At 44.9% G+C, this 18,002-nt stretch overlaps 1 protein-coding gene across 1 annotated transcript in view; it reads left to right on the top strand.

Moving 5' to 3' along the window:
* LOC129860007 (tripeptidyl-peptidase 2-like) overlaps nucleotides 1-17,446 on the top strand; it is an 87,946-nt gene extending 70,500 nt beyond the window's left edge. The window contains exons 23-30 of the mRNA XM_055930318.1: nucleotides 1,056-1,094; nucleotides 1,409-1,608; nucleotides 12,649-12,745; nucleotides 14,883-15,013; nucleotides 15,671-15,788; nucleotides 15,879-16,013; nucleotides 16,178-16,297; nucleotides 17,302-17,446. Coding sequence (XP_055786293.1) covers nucleotides 1,056-1,094; nucleotides 1,409-1,608; nucleotides 12,649-12,745; nucleotides 14,883-15,013; nucleotides 15,671-15,788; nucleotides 15,879-16,013; nucleotides 16,178-16,297; nucleotides 17,302-17,391 — 930 coding nt within the window. The 3' untranslated portion in view covers nucleotides 17,392-17,446. The remainder of the gene's footprint in view (nucleotides 1-1,055; nucleotides 1,095-1,408; nucleotides 1,609-12,648; nucleotides 12,746-14,882; nucleotides 15,014-15,670; nucleotides 15,789-15,878; nucleotides 16,014-16,177; nucleotides 16,298-17,301) is intronic.
* Nucleotides 17,447-18,002: the final 556 nt, after the last annotated feature.

The raw sequence follows: 18,002 nt of genomic DNA, 5'->3' as shown, positions 1-18,002 counted from the left end.
CTTACTACTTCCTGCCTACGACTCAGTGGTCTGTGATTTGTAGATGCTGCTGTCTGTCACTCTGGTCTTAGTTGTGTTCAGGAGTTCTGTTGGGTTCTGTTTTAGTTCTCGTCTGTCTACTGAATTTCCTGTTTCCTGTGGCGTCACTGTCAACTTCCTGTTGCTGCTGTGTGAACGTGTCTGTGCCTTCGTGGGCCATGTTTATTTGGTAGTAATGGTGGCACTGCAGTACAGTAAGGAGGGGGATAACATGCTGGGGCTACGGACCGACCGACCGGACCGACTGACCAACAGACAGACAGACAGACAGACAGACAGACAGACAGACAGACAGACAGACAGACAGACAGACCCGACTTCATCCTGGTGAAGAAGTATCCTTCTCTATGGAAAAACACAGAGGACTTTCATTCATCCTGTGGAACTAAACCATCAAATGACCTGCAACTGACAAGGAGGAAGTGACTGCTTGGAAGAGGGATGGAAGCTGTATGACTTGCCACTAGTTGTAAACAAACGATGAGCGAGAGGGGGATAGAGAGAGAGAGACAGCGAGAGAGAGAGAGAAGCTGTATGACTTGCCACTAGTTGTAAACGATGAGAGAGAGAGCGAGGGGGATAGAGAGAGAAGCTGTATGACTTGCCACTAGTTGTAAACGATGAGAGAGAGAGCGAGGGGGATAGAGAGAGAAGCTGTATGACTTGCCACTAGTTGTAAACGATGAGAGAGAGAGCGAGGGGGATAGAGAGAGAAGCTGTATGACTTGCCACTAGTTGTAAACGATGAGAGAGAGAGCGAGGGGGATAGAGAGAGAAGCTGTATGACTTGCCACTAGTTGTAAACGATGAGAGAGAGAGCGAGGGGGATAGAGAGAGAAGCTGTATGACTTGCCACTAGTTGTAAACGATGAGAGAGAGAGCGAGGGGGATAGAGAGAGAAGCTGTATGACTTGCCACTAGTTGTAAACGATGAGAGAGGGGGATAGAGAGAGAGGCAGTATGCTCCTTCACCTTCCTGTGTTCTCTCTCTCACTGTGTGTTATTCTGACCACCAGGGACAGGCCTCTGCAAAACGACAAGGAAAATTTAAAAAGGTACTGATGGCCTAGAAATCACTCTGTCAAATCCTCAAAAAGGAAAATGGTGTTTTATGTTGTGAATCACTGTGTGGGGGGGGGAGAATGAAGATATCTGCTAGTCCAACGTGTAAATATATTTCTGCTGACAAAGTTAGATGTTATTTTCCTGGTGGTCAATGTAGCAGCACAGCTGTGTTCTGTCACCATGACAACTCATTCTAACCGACAAGGGATTGGACAGACAGCAGGTTAAACTGTTGTAGAGGCTTATGGGTAATGTAGTCCTAGAGGGTCAGTGGGTTAACCAGTGTTTTAATCTTTCTCATCAGGACATTGTGCCAGTTGTCTACCACCTAATCCCTGCACCCAACAAGACCAAGAACGGAGCGAAGGAGAAGGAGGGAGCGAAGGAGGGAGCGAAGGAGGGAGCGAAGGAGGGCGCGAAGGAGGGCGCGAAGGAGGGAGAGAAGGATGTGAAGGAGGAGTTTGAAGAGGCTCTCAGAGACCTGAAGATTCAGTGGATGACCAAGTCAGTCTCTGTCTGTTTGGGTCTCTCTACCTGCTGTCAGTCTCTCTCTCTCTGTCTGGGTCTTTCTACCTGCTGTCAGTCTCTCTCTGTCTGGGTCTTTCTACCTGCTGTCAGTCTCTCTCTCTCTGTCTGGGTCTTTCTACCTGCTGTCAGTCTCTCTGTCTGTCTGGGTCTTTCTACCTGCTGTCAGTCTCTGTCTGTCTGGGTCTTTCTACCTGCTGTCAGTCTCTGTCTGTCTGGGTCTCTCTACCTGCTGTCAGTCTCTCTATGTCTGTCTGTCTGGGTCTCTCTACCTGCTGTCAGTCTCTCTCTGTCTGGGGGTCTCTCTACCTGCTGTCAGTCTCTGTCTGTCTGGGTCTTTCTACCTGCTGTCAGTCTCTGTCTGTCTGGGTCTCTCTACCTGCTGTCAGTCTCTGTCTGTCTGGGTCTCTCTACCTGCTGTCAGTCTCTCTCTGTCTGTTTGGGTCTCTCTACCTGCTGTCAGTCTCTGTCTGTCTGGGTCTTTCTACCTGCTGTCAGTCTCTCTCTGTCTGTTTGGGTCTTTCTACCTGCTGTCAGTCTCTCTCTGTCTGGGTCTCTCTACCTGCTGTCAGTCTCTCTCTGTCTGTTTGGGTCTCTACCTGCTGTCAGTCTCTGTCTGTCTGGGTCTTTCTACCTGCTGTCAGTCTCTCTCTGTCTGTCTGGGTCTTTCTACCTGCTGTCAGTCTCTGTCTGTCTGTCTGGGTCTTTCTACCTGCTGTCAGTCTCTCTGTCTGTTTGGGTCTCTCTACCTGCTGTCAGTCTCTCTCTGTCTGTTTGGGTCTTTCTACCTGCTGTCAGTCTCTCTCTGTCTGGGTCTTTCTACCTGCTGTCAGTCTCTCTCTGTCTGTCTGGGTCTTTCTACCTGCTGTCAGTCTCTCTCTGTCTGTCTGGGTCTTTCTACCTGCTGTCAGTCTCTCTGTCTGTCTGGGTCTTTCTACCTGCTGTCAGTCTCTCTCTGTCTGTCTGTCTGGGTCTCTCTACCTGCTGTCAGTCTCTCTCTGTCTGGGGGTCTCTCTACCTGCTGTCAGTCTCTGTCTGTCTGGGTCTTTCTACCTGCTGTCAGTCTCTGTCTGTCTGGGTCTCTCTACCTGCTGTCAGTCTCTGTCTGTCTGGGTCTCTCTACCTGCTGTCAGTCTCTCTCTGTCTGTTTGGGTCTCTCTACCTGCTGTCAGTCTCTGTCTGTCTGGGTCTTTCTACCTGCTGTCAGTCTCTCTCTGTCTGTCTGGGTCTTTCTACCTGCTGTCAGTCTCTGTCTGTCTGTCTGGGTCTCTCTACCTGCTGTCAGTCTCTCTCTGTCTGTTTGGGTCTCTCTACCTGCTGTCAGTCTCTGTCTGTCTGGGTCTTTCTACCTGCTGTCAGTCTCTCTCTGTCTGTTTGGGTCTTTCTACCTGCTGTCAGTCTCTCTCTGTCTGTTTGGGTCTTTCTACCTGCTGTCAGTCTCTCTCTGTCTGTTTGGGTCTTTCTACCTGCTGTCAGTCTCTCTCTGTCTGGGTCTTTCTACCTGCTGTCAGTCTCTCTGTCTGTTTGGGTCTCTCTACCTGCTGTCAGTCTCTCTGTCTGTTTGGGTCTCTCTACCTGCTGTCAGTCTCTCTGTATGTTTGGGTCTTTCTACCTGCTGTCAGTCTCTCTGTCTGTTTGGGTCTTTCTACCTGCTGTCAGTCTCTCTCTGTCTGTTTGGGGGTCTCTACCTGCTGTCAGTCTCTCTCTGTCTGTTTGGGTCTTTCTACCTGCTGTCAGTCTCTCTGTCTGTTTGGGTCTCTCTACCTGCTGTCAGTCTCTCTCTCTCTGTCTGTCTGTCTGGGTCTTTCTACCTGCTGTCAGTCTCTCTCTGGGTCTTTCTACCTGCTGTCTCTCTCTCTCTGTCTGTTTGGGTCTTTCTACCTGCTGTCAGTCTCTCTCTCTCTGTCTGTCTGGGTCTCTACCTGCTGTCCTTCTCCCATTCCACTGTGTCCTTCACCTCTGACTCTCCGTCATCTCTCTCTGTTCTGTGGTCTGGGGGAAATGAATCATCGTGTTGAATTAGGAGGCTGCAGTTTGCACAAAGCAGCGAGGATTGTTTTAAGGTGGAGATCTGGTTCTTCTGTTTGTAGTCGTGAGCAAACGCTTTTGGTTGGACATCTATCAACAAGATCATTGGAGAGAAGAAAAACATGTTTATTTTATTTCACTCTGTACACCATTTAAAACGGCCAAACTCTGTTCACAACAGTGTTCAGTTGGTAAGAGACATTCAGTAAATACTAGGAATAGATTGTCCACCATCTATGTGTTATCCAGACAGGAAAGAGAAACAGGCAAAATAACATTTAGATTCAGAGCAATAAAACAAATAGAATAATTTATCTGAGCGAAACAGAAACCTTTCAATATATACATTCATACAGTACTTTAGATCCATGTAAATATAATCAATATAATCAATAGGAAGGTTGTACAGGACTATGGTAGATGAAGGAACCAATATAATCAATATAATCAATAGGAAGTTTGTGCAGGACTATGGTAGATGAAGGAACCAATATAATCAATATAATCAATAGGAAGGTTATGCAGGACTATGGTAGATGAAGGAACCAATATAATCAATATAATCAATAGGAAGGTTATGCAGGACTATGGTAGATGAAGGAACCAATATAATCAATATAATCAATAGGAAGGTTATGCAGGACTATGGTAGATGAAGGAACCAATATAATCAATGTAATCAATATAATCAATAGGAAGGTTATGCAGGACTATGGTAGATGAAGGAACCAATATAATCAATATAATCAATAGGGAGGTTGTACAGGACGATGGTAGATGAAGGAACCAATATAATCAATAGGAAGGTTATGCAGGACTATGGTAGATGAAGGAACCAATATAATCAATATAATCAATATGAAGGTTGTACAGGACTATGGTAGATGAAGGAACCAATATAATCAATAGGAAGGTTATGCAGGACTATGGTAGATGAAGGAACCAATATAATCAATATAATCAATAGGGAGGTTGTACAGGACTATGGTAGATGAAGGAACCAATATAATCAATATAATCAATATAATCAATAGGGAGGTTATGCAGGACTATGGTAGATGAAGGAACCAATATAATCAATATAATCAATAGGGAGGTTATGCAGGACTATGGTAGATGAAGGAACCAATATAATCAATATAATCAATCGGAAGGTTATGCAGGACTATGGTAGATGAAGGAACCAATATAATCAATCGGAAGGTTATGCAGGACTATGGTAGATGAAGGAACCAATATAATCAATATAATCAATATAATCAATAGGAAGGTTGTGCAGGACTATGGTAGATGAAGGAACCAATATAATCAATATAATCAATAGGAAGGTTGTGCAGGACTATGGTAGATGAAGGAACCAATATAATCAATATAATCAATAGGAAGGTTGTACAGGACTATGGTAGATGAAGGAACCAATATAATCAATATAATCAATATGAAGGTTGTACAGGACTATGGTAGATGAAGGAACCAATATAATCAATATAATCAATATAATCAATATGAAGGTTGTACAGGACTATGGTAGATGAAGGAACCAATATAATCAATAGGAAGGTTATGCAGGACTATGGTAGATGAAGGAACCAATATAATAAATATAATCAATATAATCAATAGGAAGGTTGTGCAGGACTATGGTAGATGAAGGAACCAATATAATCAATATAATCAATAGGAAGGTTGTACAGGACTATGGTAGATGAAGGAATCAATATAATCAATATGAAGGTTGTACAGGACTATGGTAGATGAAGGAACCAATATAACCAATATAATCAATAGGGAGGTTATGCAGGACTATGGTAGATGAAGGAACCAATATAATCAATAGGAAGGTTGTGTAGGACTATGGTAGATGAAGGAACCAATATAATCAATATAATCAATAGGAAGGTTGTACAGGACTATGGTAGATGAAGGAACCAATATAATCAATAGGAAGGTTGTGCAGGACTATGGTAGATGAAGGAACCAATATAATCAATATAATCAATAGGAAGGTTGTACAGGACTATGGTAGATGAAGGAACCAATATAATCAATATAATCAATAGGAAGGTTGTACAGGACGATGGTAGATGAAGGAACCAATATAATCAATATAATCAATAGGAAGGTTGTACAGGACTATGGTAGATGAAGGAACCAATATAATCAATAGGGAGGTTGTACAGGACTATGGTAGATGAAGGAACCAATATAATCAATATAATCAATAGGAGGGTTGTACAGGACTATGGTAGATGAAGGAACCAATATAATCAATATAATCAATAGGAGGGTTGTACAGGACTATGGTAGATGAAGGAACCAATATAATCAATAGGAGGTTATGCAGGACTATGGTAGATGAAGGAACCAATATAATCAATATAATCAATAGGAAGGTTATGCAGGACTATGGTAGATGAAGGAACCAATATAATCAATAGGAAGGTTATGCAGGACTATGGTAGATGAAGGAACCAATATAATCAATATAATCAATAGGAAGGTTATGCAGGACTATGGTAGATGAAGGAACCAATATAATCAATATAATCAATAGGAAGGTTATGCAGGACTATGGTAGATGAAGGAACCAATATAATCAATAGGAAGGTTATGCAGGACTATGGTAGATGAAGGAACCAATATAATCAATATAATCAATAGGAAGGTTATGCAGGACTATGGTAGATGAAGGAACCAATATAATCAATAGGAAGGTTGTGCAGGACTATGGTAGATGAAGGAACCAATATAATCAATAGGAAGGTTATGCAGGACTATGGTAGATGATCAATATAATCAATAGGAAGGTTGTACAGGACTATGGTAGATGAAGGAACCAATATAATCAATATAATCAATAGGAAGGTTATGCAGGACTATGGTAGATGAAGGAACCAATATAATCAATAGGAAGGTTATGCAGGACTATGGTAGATGAAGGAACCAATATAATCAATATAATCAATAGGGAGGTTGTACAGGACTATGGTAGATGAAGGAACTAATATAATCAATATAATCAATAGGAAGGTTATGCAGGACTATGGTAGATGAAGGAACTAATATAATCAATATAATCAATAGGAAGGTTATGCAGGACTATGGTAGATGAAGGAACCAATATAATCAATAGGAAGGTTATGCAGGACTATGGTAGATGAAGGAACCAATATAATCAATAGGAAGGTTATGCAGGACTATGGTAGATGAAGGAACCAATATAATCAATAGGAAGGTTATGCAGGACTATGGTAGATGATCAATATAATCAATAGGCGCCGGTTCATTTCCGGCGCCGAAAAGAGATGGCCGCCTCGCTTCGCGTTCCTTGGAAAATATGCAGTATTTTGTTTTTTTATGTGTTATTTCTTACATCGGTACCCCAGGTAATCTTAGGTTTCATTACATACAGTCGGGAGGAACTACTGAATATACGATTAACGTCAACTCATCATCGTTCCTACCAGGAATATGACTTTCCTGAAACGGATCCAGTGTTTTGCCTTCCACCCAATACAATGGATCTGATCCCAGCCGGCGACCCTGTGCGACGCCGTAAAAGGGGCAAACGAGGCGGTCTCGTGGTCAGGCTTCGGAGACGGGCACATCGCGCTCCACTCCCTAGCATACTACTCGCCAATGTCCAGTCTCTTGACAATAAGGTTGATGAAATCCGAGCACGGGTAGCATTCCAGAGAGACATCAGGGATTGCAACGTGCTCTGCTTCACGGAAACATGGCTAACTCAAGAGACGCTAACGGAGTCGGTGCAGCCAGCTGGTTTCTTCATGCATCGCGCCGACAGAAACAAACATCTTTCTGGTAAGAAGAGGGGCGGGGGGGTATGCCTTATGATTAACGAGACGTGGTGTGATCATCATAACAACACACAGGAACTCAAGTCATTCTGTTCACCTGATCTAGAACTCCTCACAATCAAATGTCGACCGCATTATCTACCAAGGGAATTCTCTTCAATCATAATCACAGCCGTATATATTCCCCCCCAAGCAGACACATCGATGGCCCTGAACGAACTTTATCTGACTCTTTGTAAACTGGAAACCACACACCCTGAGGCTGCATTCATCGTAGCTGGGGATTTTAACAAGGCTAATCTAAAAACAAAACTCCCTAAATTCTATCAGCATATCGATTGTGCTACCAGGGCTGGAAAAACCCTAGATCATTGTTATACTAATTTCCGCGACGCATATAAGGCCCTCCCCCGCCCCCCTTTCGGAAAAGCTGACCACGACTCCATTTTGTTGATTCCAGCCTACAAACAGAAACTAAAACAACAAGCTCCCGCGCTCAGGTCTGTTCAACGCTGGTCCGACCAATCTGAATCCACGCTTCAAGACTGCTTCGATCACGCGGATTGGAATATGTTCCGCATTGCGTCCAACAACAATATTGACGAATATGCTGATTCGGTGAGCGAGTTCATTAGGAAGTGCATTGACGATGTCGTACCCACAGCAACGATTAAAACATTCCCAAACCAGAAACCGTGGATTGACGGCAGCATTCGCGTGAAACTGAAAGCGCGAACCACTGCTTTTAACCAGGGCAAGGTGACCGGAAGCATGACCGAATACAAACAGTGTAGCTATTCTCTCCGCAAGGCAATCAAACAGGCTAAGTCCCAGTACAGAGACAAAATCGAGTCGCAATTCAACAGCTCAGACACAAGAGGTATGTGGCAGGGTCTACAGTCAATCACGGATTACAAAAAGAAAACCAGCCCCGTCGCGGACCAGGATGTCTTGCTCCCAGACAGGCTAAACAACTTTTTTGCCCGCTTTGAGGACAATACAGTGCCACTGACACGGCCCCCTACCAAAACCTGCGGGCTCTCCTTCACTGCAGCCGAGGTGAGTAAAACATTTAAACGTGTTAACCCTCGCAAGGCTGCAGGCCCAGACGGCATTCCCAGCCGCGTCCTCAGAGCATGCGCAGACCAGCTGGCTGGTGTGTTTACGGACATATTCAATCAATCCTTATCCCAGTCTGCTGTTCCCACATGCTTCAAGAGGGCCACCATTGTTCCTGTTCCCAAGAAAGCTAAGGTAACTGAGCTAAACGACTACCGCCCCGTAGCACTCACTTCCGTCATCATGAAGTGCTTTGAGAGACTAGTCAAGGACCATATCACCTCCACCCTACCGGACACCCTAGACCCACTCCAATTTGCTTACCGACCCAATAGGTCCACAGACGACGCAATCGCAACCACACTGCACACTGCCCTAACCCATCTGGACAAGAGGAATACCCATGTGAGAATGCTGTTCATCGATTACAGCTCAGCATTTAACACCATAGTACCCTCCAAACTCGTCATCAAGCTCGAGACCCTGGGTCTCGACCCCGCCCTGTGCAACTGGGTCCTGGACTTCCTGACGGGCCGCCCCCAGGTGGTGAGGGTAGGTAACAACATCTCCACCCCGCTGATCCTCAACACTGGGGCCCCACAAGGGTGCGTTCTGAGCCCTCTCCTGTACTCCCTGTTCACCCACGACTGCGTGGCCATGCACGCCTCCAACTAAATCATCAAGTTTGCGGATGACACTACAGTGGTAGGCTTGATAACCAACAACGACAAGACGGCCTACAGGGAGGAGGTGAGGGCCCTCGGAGTGTGGTGTCAGGAAAATAACCTCACACTCAACGTCAACAAAACAAAGGAGATGATTGTGGACTTCAGGAAACAGCAGAGGGAGCACCCCCCTATCCACATCGACGGGTCAGTAGTGGAGAAGGTGGAAAGTTTTAAGTTCCTCGGTGTACACATCACGGACAAACTGAATTGGTCCACCCACACAGACAGCGTTGTGAAGAAGGCGCAGCAGCGCCTCTTCAACCTCAGGAGGCTGAAGAAATTCGGCTTGTCACCAAAAGCACTCACAAACTTCTACAGATGCACAATCGAGAGCATCCTGTCGGGCTGTATCACCGCCTGGTACGGCAACTGCTCCGCCCACAACCGTAAGGCTCTCCAGAGGGTAGTGAGGTCTGCAGAACGCATCACCGGGGGCAAACTACCTGCCCTCCAGGACACCTACACCACCCGATGTCACAGGAAGGCCATAAAGATCATCAAGGACAACAACCACCCAAGCCACTGCCTGTTCACCCCGCTATCATCCAGAAGGCGAGGTCAGTACAGGTGCATCAAAGCAGGGACCGAGAGACTGAAAAACAGCTTCTATCTTAAGGCCATCAGACTGTTAAACAGCCACCACTAACATTTAGCGGCCGCTGCCAACATACTGACTCAACTCCAGCCACTTTAAAAATGGGAATTGATGGAAATTATGTAAAAATGTACCACTAGCCACTTTAAACAATGCCACTTAATATAATGTTTACATACCCTACATTACCCATCTCATATGTATATACCGTACTCTATACCATCTACTGCATCTTGCCATGCCGTTCTGTACCACCACTCATTCATATATCTTTATGTACATATTCTTTATCCCTTTACACTTGTGTGTGTGTATAAGGTAGTAGTTGTGGAATTGTTAGGTTAGATTACTTGTTGGTTATTACTGCATTGTCGGAACTAGAAGCACAAGCATTTCGCTACACTCGCATTAACATCTGCTAACCATGTGTATGTGACTAATAAAATTTGATTTGATTTGAGATGAAGGAACCAATATAATCAATATAATCAATAGGAAGGTTGTACAGGACTATGGTAGATGAAGGAACCAATATAATCAATATAATCAATATAATCAATAGGAAGGTTATGCAGGACTATGGTAGATGAAGGAACCAATATAATCAATATAATCAATAGGAAGGTTATGCAGGACTATGGTAGATGAAGGAACCAATATAATCAATATAATCAATAGGAAGGTTATGCAGGACTGGTAGATGAAGGAACCAATATAATCAATATAATCAATATAATCAATAGGAAGGTTGTACAGGACTATGGTAGATGAAGGAACCAATATAATCAATATAATCAATAGGAAGGTTATGCAGGACTATGGTAGATGAAGGAACCAATATAATCAATAGGAAGGTTATGCAGGACTATGGTAGATGAAGGAACCAATATAATCAATATAATCAATAGGAAGGTTATGCAGGACTATGGTAGATGAAGGAACCAATATAATCAATATAATCAATAGGAAGGTTATGCAGGACTATGGTAGATGAAGGAACCAATATAATCAATAGGAGGTTATGCAGGACTATGGTAGATGAAGGAACCAATATAATCAATATAATCAATAGGAAGGTTATGCAGGACTATGGTAGATGAAGGAACCAATATAATCAATATAATCAATAGGAGGTTGTACAGGACTATGGTAGATGAAGGAACCAATATAATCAATATAATCAATATAATCAATAGGAAGGTTGTACAGGACTATGGTAGATGAAGGAACCAATATAATCAATATAATCAATAGGAAGGTTATGCAGGACTATGGTAGATGAAGGAACCAATATAATCAATAGGAAGGTTGTGGAGGACTATGGTAGATGAAGGAACCAATATAATCAATATAATCAATAGGAAGGTTGTACAGGACTATGGTAGATGAAGGAACTAATATAATCAATATAATCAATATAATCAATAGGAAGGTTGTACAGGACTATGGTAGATGAAGGAACCAATATAATCAATATAATCAATAGGAGGTTGTACAGGACTATGGTAGATGAAGGAACCAATATAATCAATATAATCAATAGGAGGGTTGTACAGAACTATGGTAGATGAAGGAACCAATATAATCAATATAATCAATATAATCAATAGGAAGGTTGTACAGGACTATGGTAGATGAAGGAACCAATATAATCAATATAATCAATAGGAAGGTTGTGGAGGACTATGGTAGATGAAGGAACCAATATAATCAATAGGAAGGTTGTGCAGGACTATGGTAGATGAAGGAACCAATATAATCAATATAATCAATATGATCAATATAATCAATAGGAAGGTTGTACAGGACTATGGTAGATGAAGGAACCAATATAATCAATAAGAAGGTTATGCAGGACTATGGTAGATGAAGGAACCAATATAATCAATAGGAAGGAACCAATCTATCTCGTTAGAGTATTGATCTGGTCAATGTGTTAGTGTGTTTTGTCTGTTTGTAACACTGTGTTATATGTGAAAAATGGGATCGCGTTTGAAATTGTATTTTAATGTTTAATTAAGGACTCTTGAAAATGTGTTAAAATAAGGACTAAAAGAGATCCTAATAAAATAAATCTCCCGCTCTCTCTCTCTCCTCTCTCTCCGCTCTCTTCCTCCTCTCTCCGCTCTCTCTCTCTCTCTGCTCTCTTCCTCCCTCTCTCTCTCCGCTCTCTCTCTCTCTCCGCTCTCTTCCTACCTCGTCTCTCTCTCCTCTCTCTCTCTCTCCGCTCTCTTCCTCCTCCCTCGTCTCTCTCTCCGCTCTCTTCCTCCCTCGTCTCTCTCTCCGCTCTCTTCCTCCCTCGTCTCTCTCTCCGCTCTCTTCCTCCCTCGTCTCTCTCTCCGCTCTCTTCCTCCCTCGTCTCTCTCTCCGCTCTCTTCCTCCCTCGTCTCTCTCTCCGCTCTCTTCCTCCCTCGTCTCTCTCTCCGCTCTCTTCCTCCCTCGTCTCTCTCTCCGCTCTCTTCCTCCCTCGTCTCTCTCTCCGCTCTCTTCCTCCCTCGTCTCTCTCTCCGCTCTCTTCCTCCCTCGTCTCTCTCTCCGCTCTCTTCCTCCCTCGTCTCTCTCCCTCCGCTCTCTTCCTCCCTCGTCTCTCTCTCCGCTCTCTTCCTCCCTCGTCTCTCTCTCCGCTCTCTTCCTCCCTCGTCTCTCTCCCTCGTCTCTCTCTCCGCTCTCTTCCTCCCTCGTCTCTCTCTCCGCTCTCTTCCTCCCTCGTCTCTCTCTCCGCTCTCTTCCTCCCTCGTCTCTCTCTCCGCTCTCTTCCTCCCTCGTGTCTCTCTCTCTCTCTCCCCTCCAGGTTAGACACCAGCTCCCTGTATGATGAACTGAAGGAGAACTTCTCTTCTTACCTGCCACTACATGTTCAGAGGCTGCACCAGCTCGACTCTGAGAAGGTACACACTCTCTCTGCTGTTGATTAGTCGCGTCTAACCCTGATCACTCTCTCTCTGCTGTTGATTAGTCGCGTCTAACCCTGATCTCTCTCTCTCTGCTGTTGATTAGTCGCGTCTAACCCTGATCTCTCTCTCTCTGCTGTTGATTAGTCGCATCTAACCCTGATCTCTCTCTCTCTGCTGTTGATTAGTCGCGTCTAACCCTGATCTCTCTCTCTCTCTCTCTCTGCTGTTGATTAGTCGTGTCTAACCCTGATCTCTCTCTCTCTCTCTGCTGTCGATTAGTCGCGTCTAACCCTGATCTCTCTCTCTCTGCTGTTGATTAGTCGCGTCTAACCCTGATCTCTCTCTCTGCTGTTGATTAGTCGTGTCTAACCCTGATCTCTCTCTCTCTGCTGTTGATTAGTCGCATCTAACCCTGATCTCTCTCTGCTGTTGATTAGTCGCTGTTGATTAGTCGCGTCTAACCCTGATCTCTCTCTCTCTCTCTCTGCTGTTGATTAGTCGCATCTAACCCTGATCTCTCTCTCTGCTGTTGATTAGTCGTGTCTAACCCTGATCTCTCTGCTGTTGATTAGTCGCGTCTAACCCTGCTCTCTCTCTCTCTGCTGTTGATTAGTCATGTCTAACCCTGATCTCTCTTTCTCTGCTGTTGATTAGTCACGTCTAACCTTGATCTCTCTCTCTCTCTGCTGTTGATTAGTCGCGTCTAACCCCGATCTCTCTCTCTCTCTGCTGTTGATTAGTCGCGTCTAACCCCGATCTCTCTCTCTCTCTCTGCTGTTGATTAGTCGTGTCTAACCCTGATCTCTCTTTCTCTGCTGTTGATTAGTCACGTCTAACCCTGATCTCTCTCTCTCTGCTGTTGATTAGTCACGTCTAACCCTGATCTCTCTCTCTCTGCTGTTGATTAGTCATGTCTAACCCTGATCTCTCTTTCTCTGCTGTTGATTAGTCGCGTCTAACCCTGATCACTCTCTCTCTGCTGTTGATTAGTCGCGTCTAACCCCGATCTCTCTCTCTCTCTCTGCTGTTGATTAGTCATGTCTAACCCTGATCTCTCTCTGCTGTTGATTAGTCGCGTCTAACCCTGATCTCTCTCTCTCTGCTGTTGATTAGTCGCGTCTAACCCTGATCTCTCTCTCTGCTGTTGATTAGTCGCTTCTAACCCTGATCTCTCTCTGCTGTTGATTAGTCACGTCTAACCCTGATCTCTCTCTGCTGTTGATTAGTCGTGACTAACCCTGATCTCTCTCTCTGTCTGCTGTTGATTAGTCACGTCTAACCCTGATCTCTCTCTCTCTCTGCTGTTGATTAGTCGCATCTAACCCTGATCTCTCTCTCTCTGCTGTTGATTAGTCGCATCTAACCCTGATCTCTCTCTCTCTGCTGTTGATTAGTCGCGTCTAACCCTGATCTCTCTCTCTCTGCTGTTGATTAGTCGCGTCTAACCCTGATCTCTCTCTCTCTCTGCTGTTGATTAGTCACGTCTAACCCTGATCTCTCTCTCTCTGCTGTTGATTAGTCACGTCTAACCCTGATCTCTCTCTCTCTGCTGTTGATTAGTCACGTCTAACCCTGATCTCTCTCTGCTGTTGATTAGTCGTGTCTAACCCTGATCTCTCTCTCTCTGCTGTTGATTAGTCGCGTCTAACCCTGATCTCTCTCTCTGCTGTTGATTAGTCGCGTCTAACCCTGATCTCTCTCTGCTGTTGATTAGTCGTGTCTAACCCTGATCTCTCTCTCTCTGCTGTTGATTAGTCGTGTCTAACCCTGATCTCTCTCTCTCTCTCTGCTGTTGATTAGTCGCGTCTAACCCTGATCTCTCTATCTCTGCTGTTGATTAGTCGCGTCTAACCCTGATCTCTCTGCTGTTGATTAGTCGTGTCTAACCCTGATCTCTCTCTCTGCTGTTGATTAGTCGTGTCTAACCCCGATCTCTCTCTCTGCTGTTGATTAGTCGTGTCTAACCCTGATCTCTCTCTCTGCTGTTGATTAGTCGTGTCTAACCCTGATCTCTCTCTCTGCTGTTGATTAGTCGTGTCTAACCCTGATCTCTCTGCTGTTGATTAGTCGTGTCTAACCCTGATCTCTCTGCTGTTGATTAGTCGTGTCTAACCCTGATCTCTGTCTGTAGGAGCGTTTGAAGCGCCTGGGTGACATCGTAAAGGCCTCTGACATGGTTCTGTCTCAGATCGACCAGACGGCCCTGGCAGTCTACCTCACCATAAAGACCGACCCTCGCCCCGACGCTGCCACAATCAAGAGGTACACCACTAAGTCTTAGCCTGGGTCCCAGATGGAGCCCTATTCCCTATATAGTGCACTACTTTAGACCAGAGCCCTATGGAACCCTATTCCCTATATAGTGCACTACTTTAGACCAGGACCCTATAGAACCCTATTCCCTATATAGTGCACTACTTTAGCCCAGGGCCCTATAGAACCCTATTCCCTATATATAGTGCACTACTTTAGACCAGGACCCTATAGAACCCTATTCCCTATATAGTGCCCTACTTTAGGCCAGGGCCCTATGGGGAATAGGGTTCCATTTAGGGCGCACCCTTAGCTAGTCAGATCACAACAGGTTGTCTGTCTTGTATATCCGTTAACCACTTCCCTTTGACCTCGTTTCTAGTGGACAGAGAATCTGTCATGTCATTTAACCACTTCCCTTTGACCTCGTTTCTAGTGGACAGAGAATCTGTCATGTGATTTAACCACTTCCCTTTGACCTCGTTTCTAGTGGACAGAGAATCTGTCATGTCATTTAACCACTTCCCTTTGACCTCGTTTCTAGTGGACAGAGAATCTGTCATGTGATTTAACCACTTCCCTTTGACCTCGTTTCTAGTGGACAGAGAATCTGTCATGTGATTTGATATGAAATAGACCGCCATGTTTCTGTGTGTTTCCCTGCAGTGACATGGAGAAGCAGAAATGTTCCCTGCTGGATGCTCTGTGTAGGAAGGGCTGTGCCCTGGCTGACCTGTTGCTGCTGCCTGCTACACCCCAGGACGGGTCTGGGGGGGCTGGGGAGGCTGTGGGGGCTGGGGAGGCTGTGGGGGCTGGGGAGGCTGTGGGGGCTGGGGAGGCTGTGGGGGCTGGGGAGGCTGTGGGGGCTGGAGAGGCTGGGGAGGGGGCAGAGACGGGTGCTGACGAGGAGGAGGTGACTAGCTCTGACGACGCCCAACAGGGCAGGGCCAAAGCCTTGACAGACACCTTCTGGGAGCTGCAGAAGTGGGTGGAGCTAACGGACTCTAAGGTGAGGAGAAGAGGTGTGGCTGTTTCCCTGTTTGGTTTCCCTAGCAGATCCCCGGCTTACGCCACACCTTGCAGTGGATGATACGGTAACGGTAACTTACATATGAATCATCCAGCTCAATCTTTCTCCCAATTTTGATGGTTTTTGTTCCCCTTCCTCTCCAGGTGTTGACGTTCTCCTACAAACATGCACTAGTCAATAAGATGTACGGCAGAGCCCTGAAGTTTGCCTCCAAGATCGTAGAAGACAAACCCAGTAGAGACAACTTAAAGAACTGCATTCAGGTCAGAAACAGCCTCCGTCCCAACTACCTGATACATCTACTTCCTGTTAGACATGTTTTACAGCCTCCGTCCCAACTACCTGATACATCTACTTCCTGTTAGACGTGTTTTACAGCCTCAGTCCAACTACCTGATACATCTACTTCCTGTTAGACGTGTTTTACAGCCTCCGTCCCAACTACCTGATACATCTACTTCCTGTTAGACATGTTTTACAGCCTCCGTCCCAACTACCTGATACATCTACTTCCTGTTAGACGTGTTTTACAACCTCAGTCCAACTACCTGATACATCTACTTCCTGTTAGACATGTTTTACAGCCTCAGTCCAACTACCTGATACATCTACTTCCTGTTAGACGTGTTTTACAGCCTCAGTCCAACTACCTGATACATCTACTTCCTGTTAGACGTGTTTTACAGCCTCAGTCCAACTACCTGATACATCTACTTCCTGTTAGACATGTTTTACAGCCTCAGTCCAACTACCTGATACATCTACTTCCTGTTAGACATGTTTTACAACCTCAGTCCAACTACCTGATACATCTACTTCCTGTTAGACGTGTTTTACAGCCTCAGTCCAACTACCTGATACATCTACTTCCTGTTAGACGTGTTTTACAGCCTCAGTCCAACTACCTGATACATCTACTTCCTGTTAGACATGTTTTACAGCCTCAGTCCAACTACCTGATACATCTACTTCCTGTTAGACGTGTTTTACAGCCTCAGTCCAACTACCTGATACATCTACTTCCTGTTAGACGTGTTTTATAGCCTCAGTCCAACTACCTGATACATCTACTTCCTGTTAGACGTGTTTTACAGCCTCAGTCCAACTACCTGATACATCTACTTCCTGTTAGACTTAGACTAGCAGGGTTTACTGTGTCTGTAACACTTGAACAAAGAGCCTAAAGCTCAGAGACATTCAGATAGCAGCTTTTCTGGAGACATGTTCTGCTTCCTGTATTGTGACGTCACGTCCTGTGTGTTTTCAGGTAATGCGGTCCTTGGGCTGGATGCACTGTGCCACTTTCACAGAGAACTGGCTGCCCATCATGTACCCAGCCGACTACACTCCCTTCTAGACAGTCTGTTACACACACACACACACACACACACACACACACACACACACACACACACACAGCAGTCATGGATTGACCTCACAAACATCAACACACATCTGAAAACAGTCAGCGTTTGTACCAAGTCTTGACCGAATGCCTCGAACAATGTGGTCGGCGTAGAGAAGATTTCAACCCAGACACATTTCAGAGCTTCTTGGTTTAAAAACCCTCCACTGTTGTTCAGTTGTAGATAGAAAGATGATGAACAGAACGGATTGGATTTTTCCATCTTTACCTGACATTTCTATTGTTTTTTTCAACGTTTTGAATGTTTCACCCTCCTGAATGAACCCGGTCTGTAGAAAGGTACCGACACGCGTCATAATACACATTATAAAGACGCAATGTAACATGTTGTTATTCTACCTGATGGATTTTAAATGTGTGCGCATGTCTTTTAGAGTAAACAGCTGAAGCTGATCATTTTGAGTCCACGTCAAATTGATCCCCTTTTTTATTTTAATGCCAGTCCATTATTCTGTGTGTGTGTGTGTGTGTGTGTGTGTGTGTGTGTGTGTGTGTGTGTGTGTGTGTGTGTGTGTGTGTGTGTGTGTGTGTGTGTGTGTGTG

Source organism: Salvelinus fontinalis, chromosome 7 (genome assembly GCF_029448725.1).
Source record: "Salvelinus fontinalis isolate EN_2023a chromosome 7, ASM2944872v1, whole genome shotgun sequence".
NCBI lineage: Eukaryota > Metazoa > Chordata > Actinopteri > Salmoniformes > Salmonidae > Salvelinus > Salvelinus fontinalis.
Note: the sequence above shows the minus strand (reverse complement) of the source record. Positions and strands in the feature narration are given on the sequence as shown.